The 26,826-nt window shown below is 34.9% G+C and overlaps 1 protein-coding gene across 1 annotated transcript; it reads right to left on the reverse strand.

Annotated features, from left to right (window-relative positions):
* Positions 1 to 23,414: 23,414 nt before the first annotated feature.
* On the reverse strand, positions 23,415 to 25,944 carry LOC143593957 (WAT1-related protein At1g09380-like). Its single transcript, XM_077073408.1, has 5 exons — positions 25,762 to 25,944; positions 24,199 to 24,441; positions 23,952 to 24,110; positions 23,715 to 23,860; positions 23,415 to 23,553 (listed from the first exon to the last, which is right to left on the reverse strand). Exons 2-5 carry the CDS (start codon positions 24,364 to 24,366, stop codon positions 23,457 to 23,459), a joined length of 570 nt encoding a protein of 189 aa, XP_076929523.1. The 5' UTR covers positions 24,367 to 24,441; positions 25,762 to 25,944; the 3' UTR covers positions 23,415 to 23,456.
* Positions 25,945 to 26,826: the final 882 nt, after the last annotated feature.

Raw genomic sequence — 26,826 nt, forward strand, 5'->3', positions numbered from 1 at the left:
CATGCGTCGGACGCCGGCCATTACGACGGTCGTATGATCATACTAATAATGATGGACCTCTTCAAATGGGGTAAAATAAAACAAGTAAGCAAATAACAAGTTAGGCATAAACTGATATTAACAGTTGCAGTTATATACTATATAGGATAAATAGTTAAAGTACGCATATGTCCCCCAAAAGGTTTTTAAAGAGGTAAAAAGGGGAGTGATTACTCACATTAGCAATTTAAGCAAAGCGAGAATGATTCAATAAGAAAATGGTAAACCACACTATTCGGGAAATACGAGATATCCTAATAAAGAATAATTGCGGAAGTATATATAAATGAATGACTAGAAAGAGATTCGGGAATTTTAATGATTGAGCATGTTCTTTTTGAAAATTAAATATTACATTAATTTATTATCAATTTCATTATCACTATTATTTATCAAAGGTTTATAGAAAATAGCATATTTTAATTATATAAAATTATATTTATGAGTAAAATACTTGAATAAATAATATGTATAGTTTTTGATAAATTATATAAAAAGATTCTTTTTAAATGTTTATTTTAAACTGAAAATACTTTTTAATGTATTTATATACATTTTTATTATAAATAAAGATTTCTTTTATATTAATAATGTAAATAATAAATGATAAATAATAAATAATAATATGATCTTTTATAAAATACTATATTTTTAATACGTTAGTTAATAAGATTATATTAAATACTAATGTTAGATTAAAAATCTTTTTAAATATTAAAACCTTTATCAATTTTTAATAATCTATTACATACATATATATACATACACACACACACATATATATAGGTGTGTGATTTAGAGAGAACTCTTCTTAAAGAAAGAACTAGGAAACTAGTAAAGAATTACATTTAACTATTTTTTTAAAAATATTTTGTGATTTTTTTTCTTTCCTCCTTCTAATAAGATGATATTGATACTAAAAAAATGTCGGTGCAATGCATATGTGCACTATTGCCTATTGCATATATTACCACACAATTGCATTATACAATACACACTATCGCATATATGTAATACAACACTAATGCACATATGCACTATATCGATTTTGTTTTTCATTTTTGTATATAATATAACACTATTGAACATATACAATACAAATAATTGTATATATGTTAATCAACACTATTGCATATATAAAAATACATACTAGTGCACATATGCATTAAGAAAAGGTCGACGTATTGTATATATGCATTTCAACGAGTTTTTTTTATATATATTTTTTTATGGTGAAGAATAACAACATATAAGAAGTTTGAAAGAAAAAAATTTTAAAAACATGTTTTTTAATTAAATTTAATATACTTTATTATTAGTTCTCTAGTTCTCTCTCTAAGGAGGAGTTCTCTCTTGATCCTTTCCCCATATATATATATAACTTTCAAGATATTACCATTTCACCCCTAAACTAAACTTTAACCCTTTATTGTTTCCACTTCCAAACTTCAAGGGCTAAACTGCAAATTCTGATCATTATAACTATTTAACCCATTTACCCACTATCCAAACCCATGCCCATGACTCAATTAGCAAACCCGTATACCCAATATTCTAACTTGGACCTCAATTCTCGTCACCAACATAGAAATTGAATCAATAAATATTTTATACATTCCTTAGTCGACCACCCGACACCCCTAATTTGGTTATAGCGATCAAAACATATTCGTGTTGCTTATTATATTAGCCGACAATCAACTCGTTCTTAATATACATACTAACTAACATTATAATTCATTTAAACACATAGATAGCATCTTCATACCAATGCCAACATTACCCCCATGGTTAATTTGATTATAATCAGCCGTTTGTACTTGTTCTTGATCGTGTTTATGTAGGGGACTAATTGACCGAATTGATCAGCAATTATTCAGTTTCTGAGGTAACATCTTATATAATTGTGATATGTTGGTCCCGATTAGTCACTCAATACTCACAACAATGTCATAACCCACACATTAAATGTGTTGACAAGAGGGTTAATGACGGATTGCTAAATTAGGAAAGATTCTTGTTTGTTAAATGAGGAATCAGAAACAAACAAGTTTGTTGATAAAGAGGTTAATAAAAGTAACAGACACGAACAATAACTCAAAAGATTTCCATTTATATAAATTGATTCTTACAAATGTTAACCGATTAGGTTTTCTTATCGGGAATGTATTTTCAGTAATAACCTAGGATAGCCATCACACTCATTCGGGAATATTCGATCTTATCTGAAAAGTGTAAAGCAGTCCATCGTCCATCCGTGGAGGCGTGCCCTAAAATATTCTATCTATAGGTCTGCCACCTCCTAACAGCTGTCATTCCTTCTAGAAACACTAATGATTGGTACATAATCAAATTACATATTCATAACTATACTAAGTGTAAAAAAAAGTCTTCCGAGTAGACTTTGTAACATTTGTCTTCTCCGAGTAGGCTTTGTGCCATTTTGTCCTTTACAAGTAGACCTGGTAACCTTGAAGTGTGCTCGGGAACAGTTCTCCGGGTAGACTTTACTTAGAGTATTTTCCTAAGAAAATACTCACCTAGCAGACTTCAATCTTCTTGACCACAGCAAACTTTGCTCGATATGGTCCTATGAGCAAACTTGTTCTTCTGAGATCCTTTCAACTCTTTGCTGAGAATAACTTATTAGCAAAGAAATGTGTGCTTGGTAACACTGTAGCTTGCTCGGAGTTGAACCTTGCTCGATGGGTCCTTAGATAATTCATTAACTTCCATCATGCATGCTCGGATCACTGTTTATTAATGAAAACCTTGCTAGATCTTCCAAGTACTTGGCTTCAAAAGCTTGGTTCAGCCAACGGTTTGCTAGACAGCAAGCTGTGCTCGGTTATGAAGAACAACCTTGCTAGACATAGTGAACCCTGCTCGGATATACACTAAAGAAGATTTTAAGAAGATAACTTTGCCCGATAGGCAAAATATCATGCTCGGCCAAGTAAAACCTTGCTCGGATATCCAAGTGTGCTCGGTTCTATACTTAGAGATTTCTGAGGAGGTTGAGAAGATTCCAATCTTCCTTATACTTCTTTTAGGTCAAATCTTTGACTCAACAATCTCCACCTAGATTGGAACACCTCATCTGTCCCAAAACATTTCTAAGGTTACATACACCTAGTCAAAATACATATCCAAAATTATGTTTGTAGACATTACAAAGCAAGCCTTATTCTATGAATTATCTTCTTCCTGCATCGTGGGCTGCTTGTCTTCTTGCTACTAGAACTATACCTGCTCTTTGCTAGAAGATTGAAAGGATATGATAGTGAGGGTGGTTTGTAGGAATTCTCAATCCAACAATGTCCTTCAGATCCTCTTGGTGCAAATAAGTCAAGTATTTGTCAGTTTGGATGATTCCCAAAATGAGTACAACTGAATTTCGTAGAACATATTGGCCTTCATTCTCCTTGTATTCAACCATTGTAATCCGGCCATTTTTTTAACCTCATAATTGGGACGAGTCATTCTTCGTCCAATGCTGATGCATGTGTTCATTTTTGACAAAGGATTCTTGTTTCTGACTCTTGATGCAAATTCATATTCAGCATTTATGATGTTCCTCATCCTTGTAGCTCTTCTTGTCTTTTCATAGTTAGTTAAGTTCCACTTCTTCTTTTGATTAAGAAGTGGGAACCCCTTCTCAGCTTCACTTCTGAGATACTTTGAGAGCTCATTCTGCTGTCTTCCAGCCAATTTCCTGGTATCATGATAGTCATACAAATAAGTTTGGTCATCTTCTCCAATTGCTCCTTTGTATACTCAGCAAAATCATCTCTAAATATAATCTCTCTCAGCTATCTGCTCTGCATAATTACTTTCAATGTTTGAGAGATTGAGTCATAGTACAGAGTCATTGGTAGGTCCACATCAGATTGTGGTCTTGTTTCTCTTTATGCTCCTGCTCTGCTTGACTCTCCTCTGCTTGTTGAGGCATGCATTCTTGAAGCAGAGGGCCTGGTTGGTATTGACTCCATTGGTTTTGTAGGCCCTGTAACTCCAAAAGTCTTTCTATACATTGCTACAATCCTCTCAGCAGGTAAGTTGATCAACTCAGTCAAATTTTCATTACCCTCTCTGAACAGCCTAGCAATCATTTCCATAATTCTTTCATCATGTAGTTGTCCAGCCGGTACAAACCTACCTCCAATAAAAATCCTTGGGTTTACACCCTCCAACAGTACTCTTTCCCATTCAGACTTTTGTATAAAGAAGAGTTCTTTGAGTTGTGCTTTCCCCAAGTTGTTAAATACTTTCGCATTCATCCCTTTCTGATTCACCATGATATTCCTCAAAATTTGTATCATATCTTCATTTTCCCATGGATCTGTGGGTTCATCCGCTGGTTCATCTTTGATTTCCACTTGGGATTGAGGTATCATGAGCAGTTGACCCTTTTGATTTTCCTTTTTCATTTTGAGCCTTTAATTTCTCCCTTAGAGTCATGATCTTTCTTTTCTTTACTGGGGGTTCTTGTTGTTCTTCCCTTGATTGTACAGTGGAAGGCTCAGGTTGCACTCTTTTCAATTGATCTTTCTTTTGAAGCTTGTTATAGTGTGACTCAACAGCAGCTTTTGATAAGCTATTTACCATCTCTGGTGCCATCCCCTTATCCAGTAAGTATCCACACTTACCAGCATACTTCTTTCTCAATTCATTAATCATCTCAGTCAAAGTTGATTCTTTCACAAGTCTTTCCTTTTCTTCTCTTTCCACAACTTTCCTGGTTGTGTTGTATGCCTCTCTCAGTTTCTCAAATTTGAAATGTCTCAAGTCTTTTTCAGAGATCCCATGATGCCTCAAATAGTCTCTATACTTTTGATTGTCTTTATTCTTTTGTTGCATTTGTTTGTCAATGATGTCCCTCTCTCTATTCAACTTTCTTTGCAGCTCATCATCATTCAGAGAAACTATATCTTCAAAGCTAAATCCATGACTCATCAACTTGATTACCAAAGGATTTTTCTTTTTAGCATCAATCAAACTCTGCTGAATGTTTGCCCTTTGTTCTTCTGTCAGTGTTACTTGTGGGGACACAACATTAGCATTTTAATCAACTTTACCTTGATCATTGTTATCATCATCATCAGATTCATCCTCCTCCTCTGGTGTTTCATTCACAACATCAATTTTGGGTTCATTAGGAGTTGGAATATCAAGAACTGGAATATTAGGAACTCCTTGAACTACGTCATCAGGCCTCAAAGTTTGTAGAGGAACTGACCTTAATGGACTTGCTTGCTCATCTGGGGTCTCAACAAAGTATTGATTCTTGTCATCTCATTTCCCCTTCTTCACTAATTCAGCTCCTCCAGCCTAATCATAAGCTTTCCTCTTTCTTGAATAAAATTTCTCAAATCTGCTTACATTCTCATGAATCTTAGAAGCTTTTGCCATCATCTCTTCAAATGTTTCTTTAGTTTGCCTTGCAGGTGCCTTTTCAGGTTCCTTTTGAGGTTGTCCCTTAGCTTTACTAAACATACTCACCACAATGGCTAGAGAATTGTCCACTTCTTCAGCTCTTTTCAAATTTATTAAGGTTTCAATCACCACTTGATCATCAGCCTCTTCTTCATCAATAATTTTAGAAACATTGGCTTGATCAATGAGAACCTCCTGCTCTGCCAGTTCTGCTGTACTTAGGGTTTGGGCAATAATCTTCCTTTCCCTTGTTTCTCTTACAACTTGCTCAAGTCTCTTTGCAGCAGCAATTCTTTCATCATTTTCCTCCTCTTCCTCAAAATCTTCTTTCTTAGGCTCATTTTCCTCCTCTTCCTCTTCAACAATGAATTTTCCTTTATCTAATCTTCTTTTCTTATCACTTTCAGTTTCAAAAGGAAACTCATCAATGTCTCTATCCAAATTATCCATCTCCTCATCATGCTCTACCCTTTTGGAGCTTAATTGATCTGTTTCTAGTTCTGTTAATACAAGCTCCTTAGTAGCAGCATCATCATCATTTACAACATCAGTCTGTACCTCTGTTGCAGTTAAGACATCAGTTTGAATGTCAGTGACAACATCAGTGGTAGCCACATTTTCATCAATGTTTATCTTTTCAACTCCTTCCTCTTTATCCTTCTCACCTCTCACCTCATCATCATTTCTGTTCACAACATTCATCACTTCATTGTTAACATCATAGTCATACTCTTCACCTTCAGACTCATCAGCCTCATATTCATCTTCCAAAATCATTCTGGGACCACTGTCCTCATCATCAATTTCATCATATGAATTAAGAATACAAGTCAAACCATCATCATTAGTTGACTTAACACCTGCATCCTCCATCACGTCATCAACAGTACCAGCAACATCAATTGGCTTAATGATATTCTCCCCCTGTTTTGGGGCAGCTGAGGTCTTCTCAACCTCCATCTCTAGGGTTTGAATTCTTGATAGTGCCAGAGCCAACTGAGCCTTCAACACCTCATTTTACTTTCTTAATTCAGAATTTTCTCCTTTCAGATCAATATTTTGGCAAATAAGGTTGAAGTTTCTTTGTAATAGGAAGGCATTTGAAGGGAGGGGTATTGGATGGTAAAATGTGAAATGGTTCTGGTATTGGATTTGAGGTTTGGGTTTGGGGTGTGGTTCGAGGTGGGGTTTGGGTTGTGATTTGAGGTGGGGTTTGGGTTGTGGTTTGAGGTGGGGTTTGGGTTGTGGTTTGAGGTGGGGTTTTTGTTGGAATCGATCTGCCCAAGACACATATTAGAGTTGATGTGGCTAGTACGTATTGATCCAAGTCGGGTCATACCTAATAACAAGCTAGACAAACGCCACGATAATTATTATTAGATATGATCTAAGTAATAATTATCAACACTTATAATATTTTGAAAATGGTTTTCTAAATATTTGCATTTGTGTGTTAAATAAATTATATGGATAATTTATATTTTGAGAGATGTTATTTAAATTGGTTAAATAACATATTGCATGTTACTTATGTTATGTTTTATAACATAAACATGATAAGTAAAATAAATGGTAAGTAATTAAAAGGGGATTTGAAATTTGGGTGGGAAAATTCCTCCCTCTTCTCTCTCCTCCTTTTATTTCTTTCAAGACATGCAAGAGATACCATTGGAAGATGATTATTCTTGGGTGAATAATAATTTACACCTTCTCTCACACACACATCTCTCTCTCTTTTCTCCCTTTGAGGCCGAGAACAAGAAGAAGAAAAAGAACAAAGGTTGTTCTTGCATCAAGTGTTAGGTCCCTAGCAACCTTGGTGTTTGTTGGAGCTCGTTAAGTATACAAGCTTGAGGTTTCCTCCATTGGAAGCTAGTCGTTCATATATTTCATCCTCTTCTTTCGGACTTGAAGGTATGATTCATGAAACACTCTATGGTTGTGTTTTGATAGCATGCATATTCGTATATGGATCCGGGCATTGGGTTTAACATAAACGGGTTTATGTGTATTGGTTAGGCAAGATTTAAAACTTTATTTCCGCTGCGTTTTCCATAATAAATGGTTATTTTGGACTTTGATAATCTTGCTAAAACCCAACAATGGCATCAAGAGCCGCTTATATGGATTCATGCTTCATAGATCTAAAAATTTTTCGGGTTTTATGGTGTGGTTCACCATATGGCCGAAAGTTTTTGGCTTTTGGTTTCCCCTTGGTTCCTCAAGATTATACTTTACATGCATGTGATAATCTTGAAGAATTAAGTCATGTGAATTATTTTGTTTGGACAAAACCCGAAACTTTCGGTTTTGTTTCTCTTGGCCGAAAGTTTTATGGGTAAGAGGGGAACCATGTTGGTCTTCTAAGACCTTGCATATTTGGATGTGAATTTGGATGTTCATAACCTAGCCATGACCTTTGGATGTGTGTTTGTGTTGTGATTTATTCAATATTCAATTTGGTTGTAATATTTTTTTATTTGGGTTTGTAATCTATTTATTCATTCATAATGGTTTGTAATAATAAGTAGATTAGTTGTGTTTCTTTTACTAGGGAAAATGTATTAGGATATATTTTTTTTGTAAAACAAGAAGCAACAAAGTTACGGTTTTGGTTTTGGGCCCTAACGGACTTCATAGTCCAAGATGGGATTCTAGCCCAATGACCAAAGCCCAAACTTGGAGGCCCATGGTAGCTAGGAGCTGAAGTTGGAGCCCAAATGGAAGCCCAAATAAAGTGGAAGAGTCATAACATAAGGTGAACACTTGAAGCATATGAATGCGGGATCAAGTGGTAGTTCACCGACACATGCCTTGTGTCATTCTCGTCCCTTAGGAGAGACCTTTTGGCACACTTGTTTCGGTCAACAGGTGTTGTCATTCTAGGTGGTTATGGTTATGTACTTGTGTTTGTATTTTATGCTTGTGTGGTTGATTTATGTTTATTGTTTTATCATGTTTGGATGTTAACAATTAAAATCGACAACTAGCATAAAAGTGATTCCTTTGAAATTATTAAGTGATAAAATTAGTTTTATTAACTATTAATGATTTCATAAATAAAATGGGTTTTAATTAAAGGAATTTGAAAATTGGTTTTCAAAGGTACCATACATATGAATGCATGCAAATGGAAGGTACATTAAATAGTTTTCCAATCTAGAATTTTGAAAACTAAAATCCCTTTTAAAATGAGTTGAACACCATCCTTTTATACGACACTTAGGTCACTTATAGACTTGATGTTGGGTAAGGGTCACCTAACCACATTTAAGAAAACTTGTGATCTTAAGGTGGTTTTACAATACTTGTGGAATGAGGGTCACCTAACCACTTGTATGTGTAAACTCACACGTGTGTGTAAGTACGACGACTTGATTTGAAACCATGTGAATAGGGTCATCGGAACATGGAGTTCAAAGGTGTTGATAGGATTAAACATGCCAACTAAACATATGATGTTTAACCGATCCCATAAAACTAGAAGTTGCAAAGGGTTGCAATTGTCAAACGTTGACTACCTTGTTAATTTGAATAGTAGGATAAGGGTCACCTAACTACTATTTGAATGAAATGTTGGATTCTAGATTTTTTAATCAATAATTGTCTTGGAAGACATTAAATGGTATTAAAGATTAAAATTTATTGATATCGAAAATACTAAATTGAACTTTGTTAAATTCTTTTAATAGATGGCTGCAATCAACAATCAACATAACGATATTATCCCTCATGTGCATAATCTATCACTGAGATCCATTCTAGATAAGGATCGTCTAAAATTTAATAACTTTATGGACTGGTATCGAAACTTAAGAATTGTTCTCAATCAAGAGAAGAAGTCCTATATATTAGACGATCCTATTCCCGATGAACCCGATGTTAACAACTTGGATGCCTACGCGGATTGGTTGAAATACACCGAGGATTCGGTGCAACTTTCTTGCCTCATGTTGGGAACAATGATTCCCGAGATCCAAAAGGATTTCGAGAATCATGGGGCGTATGACATGATAACACAGCTTAAGGAAATGTTCCTTACTCAAGCAAGGGTGGAGCGCTTCAAAACGGTTCGAGCACTTCATGCATGTCATATGGAAGAAACCCAATCCGTATCATCTTATGTGCTTAAGAAGAAAAGCCACATTGATCGGCTTTAACGGCTTAACTGTCCCGTCTCAAAAGAGTTAGCCACGGATTTAATCCTGAACGGCCTAACTAAACGGTTTGAGACATTCGTCATAGACTACAACATGAACGGGTGGGACAAAAGCATTGGTGAGCTTCACGCAATGCTTAAGATAGCCGAAGCCGGCATGGGTAAAAAGGTTTTACCCGTTCTTACGATCAATGAGGGTGGCTTGAAGAAGAGGCATCACCCGGAACCAAAGGCAAAGGTTGCCGTTGGTAAAGGGCAAGTCAAGAAGGGGTTCAAGGGAAAGGCAAAGGCGGAACCCAAACTTAAGAAGCTAAAGGTTAGCGCTGAGGATCCTTGCTTTGGTTGTGGGGAGATAGGTCACTGGATGAGAAATTGTCTGACCTATCTCAAAGAGTTGAAAGCTAATAGGGATGCGGGGCAAACCTCAGGTACAACTTTCATGATCCATATTGATCTTAATATTATTTCTTCTAACACATGGGTATTGGATACCGGATGTGGAACTCATATCTGCAATTCGTTGCAGGGGTTCAAAAGAAGAAATGATTTCAAGAAAGGAGATATAAGTCTCTTCATGGGCAATGGAGCAAAGGTTGACGTCCAAGCCCGAGGAGATTATGTTTTGAAGCTTCCAAATGGTTTGGAAGTTATTTTGAAGAGTATTTTGTATGCTCTTAGTTTGACTAGGAACATTATCTCCGTTTCTCTTTTAAGACAATTTCGTTATGATTTCAAGTTTGTAGACAGTGGTTTTTATGTATTCATGAATGATGTCTTTTATTTTAAAGCGATGCCGTTTAATGGCATTTATGAATTGGTTCATGATGATACATCCATTGATAACTCGTTGTACCAAGCAAGCACCAAAAGACTCAAATTGGATTTGAGTAAAACATTTATTTGGCATTGTCGCCTTGGTCATATAAACAAGGATCGCATTCACACACTTCAAAAGAATGGTCTTTTGAAATCAAGTGATGATTCATTTGAAGAATGTGAATCTTGCTTATTGGGAAAATGACCAAAGAACCATTTAGTGGAACTAATGAAAGGGCGAAAGACTTATTAGGTATCATACATTCGGATGTATGTGGACCTTTTAGGACAATGACAAGGAATGGTGAAAGATACTTCATTACCTTTACCGACGACTATAGTCGCTATGGATATGTGTTCTTGTTAAGACACAAAAATGAAGCCTTTGAAATGTTCAAAGTCTTCCAAAATGAAGTACAAAATCAACTCAACAAAACAATCAAAGTACTACGTTCCGATAGAGGAGGTGAATACCTCAATGATGAGTTTCTAGAACATCTTAGGAGTTGTGGGATTGTCTCACAACTTACTCCACCTAGAACACCACAACATAATGGTGTGTCTGAAAGGAGGAATCGAACTTTATTGGATATGGTTCGATCCATGATGGCTAGAAGCACATTACCTCTATCATTTTGGGGTTTCGCACTGATCTCTGCTTCCCGTATTTTAAATGTGGCACCAACCAAGAAAGTGGAAAGGACACCTTTTGAAATATGGCATGGAAAGGTTCCATCACTATCATATTTAAGGGTATGGGGCTGTGAGGCTTATGTTAAGATCTACACCCTAGACAAACTTGAAAGCCGATCCACTAAGTGTATCTTTGTAGGATATCCCGAAGATTCGATGGGATATTACTTCTACAATCCAAATGAGCATAAAGTGTTTATAGCTCGCAAGGCTAAGTTCTTGGAAAGAAGGTTCCTTATGGAAAGAACTAATAGAACTATGGAACTCAAGGAGGATCGAGAACCACAAGCCGATACATGCTTGGTTAACACTAGCGATCAACAAGAGGTTGTTGATAATGATCAATTGGTTGATCAACCCACACAAAACGTTCGCAAATCTGGTAGAATTAGCACCCCACCTGAAAGATATGGATTTTTCATGGATGGATGCTATGTGGTGGATTCCGACGAACCAACCACATACCGAGATGCAATGTCACAATCTGATTGTGATAAATGGCTAGAAGCCATGAACGTTGAGATGCAATCCATGCATGACAATCAAGTATGGGACTTGGTTGTACCACTTCTAAATTCCAAACTGGTTGGAAGTAAGTGGGTTTTCAAGAAGAAAACTGATATGCATGGAAACTTGGATACTTATAAAGCTAGACTTGTAGCAAAGGGTTTCACTCAAACTCACGGGGTTGATTATGATGAAACTTTCTCGCCCGTGGCGATGCTAAAGTCTATAAGGATATTGTTTTCCATAGCCGCATACTCTGACTATGAGATATGGCAAATGGATGTTAAAACCGCTTTTCTAAATGGGCATCTTGAGGAAGACGAACATCCTAATAAAGTATGCAAGTTGAAGAAATCAATATATGGATTGAAACAAGCATCTAGGAGTTGGAATCACCGTTTTGATGATGAAGTTAAGAAGTTTGGATTCATAAAAAACGCTGATGAAGCTTGTGTGTATAAGAAAGCTAGTGGGAGCATCATTACCTTTCTGGTATTATATGTCGATGACATATTACTATTTGGAAATGACATTCCAACCTTGGAAAGTGTAAAAGTCTGGCTTGGAAGCTGTTTTTCCATCAAGGATCTTGGTGAGGCCGCCTATATTCTGGGAATAAGGATCTATAGGGATATATCAAGGCGGTTGATAGGTTTGAATCGAAGTGCATACATTGACAAAATCTTGAAAAGGTTCAAGATGGAAAACTCTAAGAAAGGTTTGGTACCTATTCAAAGAGGAACAATGTTGAGTGTTTCTCAATATCCAAGCTCAAAGGATGAGCAAGACAAAATGAGTGGAATCCCATATGCATCTTCTATAGGATCCATCATGTATGCCATGATTTGCACTAGACCGGATGTGTCATGCGCTTTGAGCATGACAAGTCGATACCAACAAAATCCAGGAACTAGCCATTGGATGACGGTTAAGAGCATATTGAAATACCTTAGGAGGACTAAGGATATGTTTCTAATATATGGCTCTGGTGAGGAGGAACTCGTTGTAAAGGGTTACACGGATGCGAGTTTCCAAACTGATCGAGATGATTCTCGATCACAATCGGGATATGTCTTCGTTCTAAATGGTGGTGTTGTCTCTTGGAAAAGCGCAAAACAAGACGTGGTAGCCTTGTCCACCACTTAATCGGAATACATCGCCGCCTCATTGGCAGCTCAAGAAGCTGCGTGGACTAGAAAGTTCATTGCCGATCTAGGGGTAGTCCGTACCATTCAAGGCCCTCTAGAAATCTTTTGTGACAACGAAGGTGCGATTGCTCAAATCAAGGAACCCCATGCACATCAAAAGAATAGGCACATTGAGCGTAGATTCAACTACATAAGGGATGAAGTTGAAAAAGGAAAGATATGTATTCGCAAAGTTCACACTGATCAAAACATTGCGGATCCACTCACGAAGCTCCTTGAAAGGCCGAATCATGAGGGTCATACTTGCGCCTTAGGACTTCGATATTCTAGTGATTGGATTTGATCAAATTTTGTATTTGGATATCGGAACAATTGTTATTTTGACTCATTCATATGATTATGGTTTATGATTATGCTTTTGAGTTATGTTCCATTTTAGCATGTTTAAATCCGTGAATAAGTTAATTATTCTAAATGTCTGTAGTCGATCATACTTGTGGGAACATATATGAAAGTAAGACTATTATGAACTTGGATTGGTGGATATTCATAAGGCATGAATATAGAGCAAGGGTTTGCTACCAAGGTTCATAGATATTTATGGGATAAATATTGGATTGACCCGCCCTCAAATTTTACTGCATGGAATCCTTGTGATTTGTGATCATAAGTAAATTTGAGTAAAGGCGAACATCATAGTATCCTCCGACCTGAGATACATATTGGGTCTTGATATTCATCGACTATTATACTTTGACTTAGTTCTTCGCTGCTCTGAAACATGTTAGTACATAAGGCTGAGCTCAAGTGTAGTACAAGGTGATAATGAGAGACGTATGTAGTCAATAGGGGATTTGTCCCTCTTATTTGTTGAGAGTTAAATGTTTAAGGCCTGAAAAGTTAAATAGATAGAGAATGATCACTCTGTGTCTCTGGATTTAACATGACATTTGTGGCAAAAGGATAAATGATAGTTTCACCTAAATCATTTTCAAGTATGGGACTTGAAGGGGATGATGTTATTGAATGGCACTTCATCATGCGTATTAGGGATAGTAAACCGTTGTTAGGCGGTATTTTCTATTTGCATCAATCTTATATGTATCTTGTGCAAGTGGGAGATTGTTGGAATCGATCTGCCCAAGACACATATTAGAGTTGATGTGGCTAGACGTATTGATCAAAGTCTGGTCATACCAAATAACAAGCTAGACAAACGCCACGATAATTATTATTAGATATGATCTAAGTAATGATTATCAACACTTATAATATTTTGAAAATGGTTTTCTAAATATTTGCATTTGTGTGTTAAATAAATTATATGGATAATTTATATTTTGAGAGATGTTATTTAAATTGGTTAAATAACATATTGCATGTTACTTATGTTATGTTTTATAACATAAACATGATAAGTAAAATAAATGGTAAGTAATTAAAAGGGGATTTGAAATTTGGGTGGGAAAATTCCTCCATCTTCTCTCTCCTCCTTTTATTTCTTTCAAGACATGCAAGAGATACCATTGGAAGATGATTATTCTTGGGTGAATAATAATTTACACCTTCTCTCACACACACATCTCTCTCTCTCTTTTCTCCCTTTGAGGCCGAGAACAAGAAGAAGAAAAAGAACAAAGGTTGTTCTTGCATCAAGTGTTAGGTCCCTAGCAACCTTGGTGTTTGTTGGAGCTCGTTGAGTATACAAGCTTGAGGTTTCCTCCATTGGAAGCTAGTCGTTCATATATTTCATCCTCTTCTTTCGGACTTGAAGGTATGATTCATGAAACACTCTATGGTTGTGTTTTGATAGCATGCATATTCGTATATGGATCCGGGCATTGGGTTTAACATAAACGGTTTTATGTGTATTGGTTAAACAAGATTTAAAACTTTATTTCCGCTGCGTATTCCATAATAAATGGTTATTTTGGACTTTGATAATCTTGCTAAAACCCAACAGTTTGGGTTGTGGTTTTAGTTTGGTTAACGGTTAAAATGGGTGTATGAGTGGGTGGAGATTGGGTGGTTTGGTCATTTGGTGGTGGAGAGAAAGGTGGTGTTTGTGGTGGGGTTTGATAAGTTTGATCATTTGGTGATGGTGGGTAGGTTGGTGTTTGTGGTGGAGTGCCAAATGGTGTGGATAGTGGTGTTAGGATAATCTGAAACTCCCCCTGAGGTTGTACATTGTCATCAAAATTTGCATCACCCCCTTCTACATTGCCAGCATCATCATTATCATCATCAGAATCATTATCCCTATCATCTCCTTCATCATTCTCACTCTCCTCATTCTCTTCATCCTCAGACAATAATTCACGTAATTGAGGAATTTCAATGTCATCAATAATCAACCATGGCAAATCTTCATACACTTCATTAGGATTGAATCTGCTTGTACTAGCCAGATTTTCAATTCTTTTGAAAGTATCTGGGTTCTGCAAAACATGTGTTGTTCCAACAGTAGGTAATCCCTCCAATTCTTGGTTAAATATAATCTGTAAGAACCTGGGATAAGCCAAAAATTTCTTCTTGTTTGTCTTCTTTAGATTTAGTACCATTCCTTCAAAGATCATCTTAGAGAAATTGAATGGTTGATTAAATAACACAGCAACAGTGGCATTAGCTAGATCCCGACTCATAAGAGTCCATGACCCCTTTCTTGGAGCAAACCCATGAATGATGTGGTGAATCAAAAACTTGTAAATATTAGGGAACATTCCCTTCTGAAATGGCCCATCATGTATATTCCCCTGATAACCCATAGTTTTAACAAACACTTTGAGCAGTTGTTCTGTCATAAGATGAATCGGGTTGGGGTTATCATCATTCAACTGTAAGCACCTCCGAATCACAACTTCATTTACCCGAATCTCTTGGTTCGCAACAGTGGCATCGATTCTTCTCCCATTCACATATTCAAAAATTCTCGCTGACATCCAAAGTCAAGCGAGTGATTCCTGTAAATCACTGGATTCTCTGTCAAAGCAAAGCTGATATTCGACCGTTGCAACCATCTTATTGTCGAAGCCACTTCTTCATTATCTGGTGTTACTTGCAACAGAGCGCACATATTGTGCTTATTCTCAAAGGGATAGGTCGGTTGATATTCATCCGCCATATCTGAAAAACATAATCAAACACATTCAAAGCAGAAATTAGTCCTAAAGTTCACAACTTTAAGTAATTTCAAGTTATAAATTTGAAGAAGAATGAAAGAAATGTCATTAAGAACATGTTCTCGACAAGTTTATAAACTACACACAAAACAGAGGTTTAGTAATCACGAATAATCAGAGCCAATTATCACATAATCGTGGTCGGAAAATAGTTAATTAAGGCTTACCGAGTAGGATTAAAGGGGCTGATAAATTAGGGTTAGGATTATTATGAATGCGATAAGTCGGTTTAGGTTTTTTAGAGAGCAATCAGTGGAAGGAGAGAGAGAGTGAAAATAATGTTGAAAAACGTCTCTCACTCCCTCTTATAAACTTTTTGAAAGTGGGTTTTAAATGCTTTTTGTCGTTTAGTGAGTTAATAGATGTAACAACAAGCTTATCCTTTTAAAAATATTGACATCTAAAAACATCTAACTTTATAAAGTTGTTTAGCAAACCTTGCTCGGAAAAGTCAGTTTTTGCAAAGTATGCTCGGTATATTCCACTTTCATACAGCTTGCTCGATTTGAGGTATTAGAAATGAGTTAAGTAGAATGAAGGAAGCTTACTCGAAATACAAGATTGCTCGAGAAATAAATCACAAGACTAATAACCAAGTATAAATCAACAAGTAGGCAACCTTGCTAGGAATCAATTAAGAATCCTAAAGAAATATCTTTACACATTCCTAAATATTAACCTTGTTCACACTACATAACACAACTTATCATAAACCTTACCCGAAAATGTAAAGTGTTAGGAAATAATCATTCATGTAGTCTATAACACATAGTGTGCTCGAAACATTGTTCAATTAGCAAGGTGTGCTAGAGTTTATTTCTAGACACAAAGTGTGCTCGAAAAGCAAAAATAAGAAATTACCAAGTATGTTTGGGGGAACACTTGAAAATTTCATAAGTGTGCTCGAAACATAAAGTGTTCCCGGAAAACAAAGTTTGCCCGAAAACACTTGTAATTTCAAAGAAGCATATTCACAATAAACATTAAGTGTGCTAGAACATAAAGTTTACTCGAAGACAAATTCAAGCATACACTTAAACACAAAGCTTGCTAGAAACAGTTATACCTTCAAACAAAACACTAAGCATGCTCGAAAGTCTTAACTAACTAAAAGCTTGTTAGTAACTAGAAACATATCAAATAGCTTGCTCATAAACAGTTGTATTTCTTAAACAAGTTGGTAGAGTCTGCTAGACAATACAAACTAAATAAAAGCATGCTAGAAGCATCATATATAGCATTTAAGATGCAAAGCTTGCTAGAAACAAGAAATATCTTTCACAGTTAAGTGTGCTCGAAAAACTTGTACTTGTTAAAGCTTGCTGGAAAACTTATCCACACACAATTAGATATTGAGCCTGCTCGGAAGAGTTAAATTTTAGATATAATATTAAACTCTACCCGAAAAGTATAAACATTTCAAAGTATGCTCGAAAATTATGAACTTAGACCAAAATGTCTAAGTATGCTCGGAAAGGTTATAAAACTACAAACCTTGCCCGAAAATACATATTCAACCTTTGAAGGAAAAATGCAACACTTTTTGACTTAAACCAAATATCAACCATATTCTTTATTAAAGATCATAGTTTAAGAGCAAATGGTGCATTTAGAGATCAAATTTCAATCATGTTTTCTTTCAAAACAATTTCTTCCCTTTTATGAAAAGATCTCAAGAATGGGATCATATTGACTAAGTAGCTTTCTCAATACTTCATTCTCAGCATTATTATGACAGTATAGACAGGTTAACAGCAGGTCTAGACTTATCATGAATTTCATTTCCTTGGTGATATGATTAATGTTCAATTAAGATGCATAATACTTAATGGATAACACATATTGTTTCCTGATGCTCCATATCTATTCTCAAGGCTTATTTGGCTTTCTCCACATCACCCCGATTTGACTTCGACCCCCTGGATTTGGTTTAAAACCTTTTAATGACATAACTTATTTATTTGATTTTTCTTTTCAAATGTGCAAACATATTTGAGGTTGAACAGTGGACTTACAGTTTAAATTAACATGCCTTTCATTCGGGATGTTAAAGGCTTATATTATTGCCTCCACCCCTGTAGTTCTGTTATTAACCCTCATGTTTGTGTTTTCTCAAAAGCTTGTGAACATATATCAACTTTTGGTTGACTAAAAAATTTAAAGTAATTTTTGTTCACATCTGTTCTTTGTCATTCATAATAAGATACTTCATTTGAGGACCAAATACCAACTGGCTCGTGTATGACTAGATAATCACTTTTCTGCCTATCATGCAGAATGATTTATCTTGGAACATGCATAGGCAACAATGTAACTCCACATAAATCTTAGCAGTTTCTTTATGTTTATATAACCTTTTAGCCTATTAAATCCATATGATTGGCTAAGCAGTCAATGTACTATCATCTCCCATTTTAACAGATTCAATCACCCAAAGTACTCTTAGCTTCCAGGTTAATGGCTATCCTGTCTATCTACAGGTAAACAGCAGGACCAAACACACACATAAGTATATATCCCTTAGGCTTAGAGTCAATGGCATAGTATTAAGTGCACTTGTCTGTCCTGATTAGTCACTCAATACTCACAACAATGTCATAACCCACACATTAAATGTGTTGACAAGAGGGTTAGTGACGGATTGCTAAATTAGGAAAGATTCTTGTTTGCTAAAGGCAGAATCAGAAACAAACAAGCTTGTTGATAAAGAGGTTAATAAAAGTAACAGACACGAACAATAACTCAAAAGATTTCCATTTATATAAATTGATTCTTACAAATGTTAACCGATTAGGGTTTCTTATCGGGAATGTATTTTCAGTAATAACCTAGGACAACCGTCACACTCAATTCTGGAATATTCGATCTTATCTGAAAAGTGTAAAGCAGTCCATCGTCCGTCCGTGGAGGCGTGCCCTAAAATATTCTATCTACAGGTCTGCCACCTCCTGACAGCTGTCATTCCTTCTAGAAACACTAATGATTGGTACATAATCAAATTACATATTCAAAACTATACTAAGTGTAAAAACAGGTCTTCCGAGTAGACTTTGTAACATTTGTCTTATCCGAGTAGGCTTTGTGCCATTTTGTCCTTTACGAGTAGACCTGGTAACCTTGAAGTGTGCTCGGGAACAGTTCTCCGGGTAGACTTTACTTAGAGTATTTTCCTAAGAAAATACTCACCTAGCAGACTTCAATCTTATTGACCACAGCAAACTTTGCTTGATATGGTCCTACAAGCAAACTTGTTCTTCTAAGATCCTTTCAACTCTTTGTTGAGAATAACTTATTAGTAAAGCAATGTGTGTTTGGTAACACTGTAGCTTGCTCGGAGTTGAACCTTGCTCGATGGGTCCTTAGATAATTCATTAACTTCCATCATGCATGCTCGGATCACTGTTTATTAATGAATACTTTGCTAGATCTTCCAAGTAGTTGGCTTCAAAAGCTTGGTTCAGCCAAGGGTTTGCTAGACAGCAAATTGTGCTCGGCTATGAAGAACAACATTGCTAGACATAGTGAACCCTGTTCGGATATACACTAAAGAAGATTCATGAAGATAACTTTGCCCGATAGGCAAAATATCATGCTCGGCCAAGTAAAACCCTGCTCGGAAGTCCAAGTGTGCTCGGTTCTATACTTAGCGAATTCTGAGGAGGTTGAGAAGATTTCAATCTTCCTTATACTTCTTTTAAGTCAAATCTTTGACTCAACATGATCGTTTTGTTCTGCTTGACAATAACCCTAACCTTAATTGATCAAACGTTTAATAGATTATCAGTTTGATCGATTTTAGGGTTTGTTATGAACTGGGTTTTTGGAGTCTGTTAGTTATATATTTTTGATTCAGGCTTTAAACCAACTAAACACACCAGCACGCATGGCTGGTGTGTGCGCGTATAAGGCTTTCATGGCTGGGGGCGCGGGTTCTAAACTCACCCCCCCCCCCACCCGCAGCCTAATTTTGTCTTTTTTTTTATTCTTTCTTTTGGGTATTACTCTTTTAAGCATTATACTAAATATATTAACCATTTAAATTATATTATTAATATTATATATATAAAAAATAATTAAAATATATTTTATTAAAACCGGCATATTGACCGAGCACTTTTTCCGTATCTTGTTAAAACTTATATGTACGTATATATTTATATACATATACATATATGTAGATATATATATATATATATATATATATATATATATATAATAGGTATAAAATTTATAAAAGTTTTAATATTAGAAAAGAGTTTTAATCTAAAATATATTCAATATCTTCTTGTTAATTAACGTACTAAAAATAGTATTTTATAAAAAGATCATATTATTATTTACGATTTATTATTTATTATTTACAAAATTAATATGATAGAAATCTTTATTTATAATAAAAATATATGTAAATACATTAAAACGTATTTTTAGTTTAAAATAAATATTTAGAAAGAATTTCTTTATATAACTTATCAAAAGTTATGAATATTATTTATTCAAGTATTCTACTTACAATTATAATTTCATAAAATTAAAATATGCTATTTCCTATAAACCTTTGATAAGTAATAGTTATAATAAAATTAATAATAAATCTAAGTAATATTTAACTTTCGTAAGAATATACTCAATCGTCAAATCCCGAAGGTCTATCTAGTTTTAGATTCCTTGATGAGATCATAGTTATTTATTCCGCAATTATTGTCACTTAAGATTTCTCATTGGTAATTCTCGAATAGCGTGATTTATCGCTTCCTTATTGAATCTCTACCGTTTTGCTTAAATTGCTAAGGTGAGTAATCTCTCCCCTTTTTACTTATTTTAAATCTTTTGGGGGCATATGCGTATTTACAGTATTTATCTATTATCTAGTATTCAAAACCACAACTGATTAATCCTTGTGTGTATATTAGTTTATGTCTAACTTTCTATTTGCTTACTTACTTTATTTGAATACATTTCGGAGAGTTCCAAAATATTCTGATTATAGTATGATCATACGACTGTCGTAGTAGCCATCGTCCAGTTCATCTGTTATCGAGCTTACCGACAACTCATCTTTCGAAACCAATGGTCGATGCATGGCAACGGTTTAGCCCTATCTTTATATTTGTGTGATTTGTTTATATGTTACGGTTAAACTGTTATCTCACATGAACAGTTTGCATCTTTCTTCATTTAATATATATTATTATTATTATAGTGTCTTAAACTGGTGTTTTACTCACTCAACATGTGTTGTTGACAAACCATTCTATTTTAGACGCATATGCAGGTTATTGTTTGAACTAGTTGCAAGATTTGGTGAAGACTTATTGAAGAATTTAAGTTAGAAGATATATAATCAAGATTTAGATGTGTATTCATTGTGTGTTTAATAAGTTGCACTTTGTATTTGAATATTTAATTAAATTAAATAGATACTATCACCTTTAAATTATTGCATGATAGTATCTTGAGAGCTGTGAGCAATCAGCTCACGCCCCGGCATTTCGGTCGTAGGTTGGGCTGTGACACCACTTAGCTTGGCGTTGGCTAAGTAGGTTGTTCAAAAATATAATTCATTTGTGGGCTTTATTTTTATCCTTTCGTGGCTATCCCTTACTCAAATAATGTGGATGGACCGGACTCAAATAACATGCTTGGGGCGGACTTTGGACATATAATTTTTTTGCGATACTTTCGGTAAAAATACACTACCAAACAAAAAAAATAGTGGGGTCGTTGCCCGGTTTGGCCCAAAGAAAGGACCGCCCCTAACTACCACCCCAATGTCTTTCTCGGACCATCTTACCCCTACCGATGGTACCCCTTTACCATCCGCTACTCAATATTGTGCTCTTGTTGGAGCCTTATAATACCTAGCCTTGACCAGCCCGACGTAGCATTTTTTGTTAATAAAGTTTCTCAGTTCATGCATTTACCAACCAACATACACTAGGCTGCCCTGAAACGGTTACTTCGTTATCTTCACGGTACTTTACACCATGGTTTGTTCTTTAAACAAAACTCCCCGTTACCACTTCATGCGTTCGTTGATTGGGCTAATGATCAACCTACGTATCGAAGTAATACGGGTTATATTGTTTATTTCGGGTCGAATCCCATTTCTTGGAGTTCCAAACGCCAACCCACCATAGCTCGATCCTCCACTGAAGCAGAATTTCGAGTTGTTGCATCTACCACAATGGAAGTTCAATGGATTATTTCTCTCTTATCTAAAATCGGTTACAAATCAACAATCACACCAGCTATCTACTGTGATAACTTGAGTGCCACTCATTACTCTAGTTAATCCGGTATTTCATTCACACATGAAGCATCTCACAATTGACTTTAATTTTGTGCGAGAAAAGGTACATCAAGGAACTATACGAGTAACTCATATATCTAGTGATGATCAACTTGCTAATGTGTTAACTAAACCGCTACTTAAACCAAGGTTTCATAACCTTTTATCCAAGGTTGGACTAACCACTCAATCGTCCATCTTGTGGGGGGGGGGGGGGGTTATTAGTCATACATACGGTTACAGCCAAACACAACTTGAATGACAAGTCAATACATTATATTTAGATATATTATTTTGTATTCAACTAGTATTAAGCCCTCGCGTTGCGGGGAGCGTAAAACCATAAAGAAATAATGTTGAAACGTTTATTGAACCGTTTGTTGAAGGAGGCGTTGGATGGGCTTTGCAGCGAGATTGTTAAACCTAATGAAATTTTGACGTAAAAATGTTCAACGCGCACACCCATTTGCGGTGTGTTAATGGGCAGATATTAGACCAAAGCGTAAATAATAGAAAAAAAAACTAAGCCGACCTAGAACCCGTGCGTTGAGATGGAGATGTTAAACGTGAAAAAGTAGTCGTAGAAACGTTGAAATCACACATGTGCGTTGTAGCTTTGTAACTTGAAAATTAGACCAAAACCTTAAATGCAAAGTTTGTAAAAGAAAGCATATCATACAATCATACAACATCGTATGCATGTAGTACAACCGCTTATGCACAACCTCTTTCTTAATTACTATAGACAGTGACAAAAAAATAAAACTGCAAAATTGTTTTGCATATATGTTTTATTTATACCTTTGATATTAAAATAATCAATGAATTAAAGAAAATTATATCCTAGATTCATGTTTACTAATTATTGTCAAGTTCATCGCATGTCGCAACTATCATCCTTTCTTACATAAGATATTTAAAGATTGAAATATCATAAGACAAAAGGAAGATTGACAATGATTTGAGAGAGAAATGCAAGTATAAAATTTTTAACATAAAGTACAAGTCTTATAGCATAAGAAACTTTCAAATTGTTATTTATATAATAGTTTCTATACAATTATGATTATTCACTATTTCAAAGGAATGTATTTTGTATTTAACATATTGTTAATGAAAGTGAAAGTTTATTCAGTTATCATTCTATATTAACTGGCACCGCATCGTTCACATCCATATTCTCTTTCTCATTCTCTTTCTCTTTCTCTTTCTCTCTCTTTCTCTTTGCCTTTAGCCCAAAGTACCCCATACAACCCCACAATAAAAACTACAGATCCCAGGAGGCTGCAAATAAATAATGATGTAAGTTATTTTCTGATCATAATTTAACAAGCTTTCACAAAGGTTTAAAACAAAATACATATATCAAGAAGTTAGTGATAAATGGTCATTTACAAATTTAGATTAGATAGCATAATGTCTTGGGGTGTATGTAGTTTACTAACCTTCCCACGTAGAGCCTTTCATCAAGTGCAATAACTCCGGCTATGGTGGCAAAAACAAGCACCAAGGGGTTAAAACTGGATGCAAACAATGGTCCCTGTCGGTGAACTGCGGTCATCAACAGAATAGCAATCATCGAGCACATCCCCTATTATACATAAATCAAATCAATTTTAGTGGTTCAAGTATGATATCTAGTTGTCTACAAGTAAATTTAATAAAAATAAGAAATAGCTTACCTGCATTATTGCCGTCAATAGTTTAAACTTAGAGTTTAGCTTCCACTTACTCCAAGACCTGTCGGATATAACCGCAGCCACCATAGATTGTGTGAAGGAAATCACACTAAACAGCAATGTGTTTGAATGGTGACATGGGTAATTTGCGCTGAGTTTGCTCTGTATATTGAAAATTCACAGAATCAAGTTATATATAAACAATTTTGAATGGATTTGGTAACTAGTTTTATGAGTGATGATATGTAACCTGGATGATGTAATGAATGGCAATAGAAAGAGAATAGAGGACTGCCAATATAGTGCCAACTATTGGCTGAGGAGGAGAAGCCTTAGATCCAGAGGGTGCATTATCAAAGAGCTTGAAATGGGACGACCGTATATTTATTAAGGAACCTTTGTAAAATGTTAAAAGCATGGCCCCCCTACCCCTGCTAGGGTGCCTATGATTTTTGTTTTTCCTGTCATGTTACCAACTGAAACCCTCTCCAACCTTCAATTTCAAAAAATAATAGTGATAACATTATAGTTTGTAATTGTACAATAGGAGAACAAATCATCGTCTTTAATATTCAAGATTTATGGTTGAGATTTAATTTCTCAATTAGTTTGGAAATAGATTGAGCTTTTACTTATAAGCAAGGGCAGTTTAGTATATTTTGTGTTTTATATAAAGGAAACCAATTAAGTTCCAAAAACATTGCCCCTGCATTAATAAAATGGTTTCATGTTGTTACGATATCAAAGAAGAATTAATCAAAATCACCTTGAAATCTTTCATGAAATTATTTTCTATATATATTAAAATAATATATAATTCCTTTTAATGCCATGAACTTTTAGGCGTTAATCATTTTATTGTGTCATCAACTATTGTGTTTTAACAAGCAAACCATATTCATTTGTGCTATTATATAGCAAGTTCATAAATTATCAAGTTGGTATGCATTGTGTGTTGTTATGTTGTTCTTATAACAAGACATTGATTTTAACATACCAACACAACGATTTTTACAAACAACACATGTAAACGTTGAAAAAATTGCATTGTATAACAACACATTGGTTTAAATATAACAGCACAACAATTTTAACATAACAACACAATTTTAAGTATAACAACACAATGATATTCACATAACAACCCACTAATAACTATTATTGTTATTGTATAATATCACATTTATATATTATTAAGATTAAAATGCCATTTTCGTTTGTTATTATATAATAGCACAGTGCTTATGACTTTTGGTTCGGATAACCATGCTGTAAAATAACAAAACCATTTGAATGTTCTTATGGCATTTACTCGTTCAATTCTAATACCAAAATATTAATATATATATTTTTTTAATATGGTAAACATAACCAACAATAAACAACAGAAAAATAAATGGCTTGCTTAATTATGGGATTTCCATAATCCATACTTTCATTATATGTCGATGTTGTCCCACACCATTAATTAATTAATAAGCCATTTGTCGCAGTTTGGTTGATTCTTATTATTTTTACATAAAACTTGATTTATATTTGATCCTATCTCTAATAAAGTATGACTTTAGTGTTTCTCGCTCCAGCACAAGCTCCTCCCCATACTAATTATCTATAAAAATGCTTAAAATTTGGTTCACCAACTATTACTATTTTTATTTTCCATAAAGGAAATGGTTTATAAAAATATGCACGCGTTCAAATTGTGGTTTCTATTATAGCCTTTTTAATAAAATATAAAAAGACAAATAACTACTCGTAAGATAACTAGTTCAATCTATTGGACTATATAAACAGTGGGGTTCAAAAACTATACCTGAAAATAACAGCAACAACAAACGTAAAAGAGGGAATAAGATTCGTGATGGCAGCAACGGACGTTGTAGTTGTTCGAGACAAGCTCTTTGCGTACAAATTTTGCGTAAACCCCTGTATTATTTGAACTTTAAAATGTAAGTATCTAAGTAACTTTATATATAAAAAGAAAAAAAAAATCATATACCCGAAAAGGGCTCCCAGAAACGCTTGGAAGAAGATGGTCCAACTCATGTTTGGTCTTTTATTTCTGCACAATTACAAAAATAACAAAAATAATTCTTCTATGTAAACCCCTAGAGATGTCATTAGGGAAAAAGGTGCGCGTTGTTCAAATAAAAATTAATATCTTAATATAATAATATGTAAATCAAAATGTAGATAAAAATAAATACCCTAACATTATATGAATAAATACGGTAACAACTATGGTAATCGTCAATTATATTTAAGGAAGTTATAAAAAAGAAAATTTTCATAAGAAATAGAATTTGGGTTTTATTTGTTTGCTTGTTAAATTAGGTATAAAGCCTTTTCCAATAATACGGCTATGGGAAACATTGCAACTGACGCGAATAAAAATCGATAACAAATTAATATGCTCAGGTCCATTCCTTCAGCTTCAGCTAGTTTGTACAATATGGTGTAGGCCGCCACCAACAATTTTGCGATGACCATCATCACTAATTCTTTCCACATCTTCAGTTGTTTGTTTTGTAATGAAATACGTTAATAAAACAGGCTATTGGAATTTTTTAGTGAAAGTAATGTACTTTCAGGTAAAGTAAAAAAGGCTATATATAGAGTACATAGGATGAGTTACTAGAAGACGGAAGGTCACAACATGAATTACCAGCGAAGGTCACGGTGTTTGGGATTTTTTACTTTTACATTAGAGCATTCCCAAACCATCCCCCATAATTATGTGAGGGGATTGGTAAATTATAGGGTAGAGTTTTGAATGGTTGTGAGTGTAAATTATAGGGTGGAGAGAAAAATGTAGTGATTTTTTGTAAATTTGGGGAAACATTTAGGGAACATTGTTTGCCTCTATTTATTTTTTAAT

Source organism: Bidens hawaiensis, unplaced genomic scaffold, assembly GCF_021521415.1.
Source record: "Bidens hawaiensis isolate Kalapana, Puna unplaced genomic scaffold, B.hawaiensis_p1.1 tig00042949_1, whole genome shotgun sequence".
Taxonomy (NCBI): domain Eukaryota; kingdom Viridiplantae; phylum Streptophyta; class Magnoliopsida; order Asterales; family Asteraceae; genus Bidens; species Bidens hawaiensis.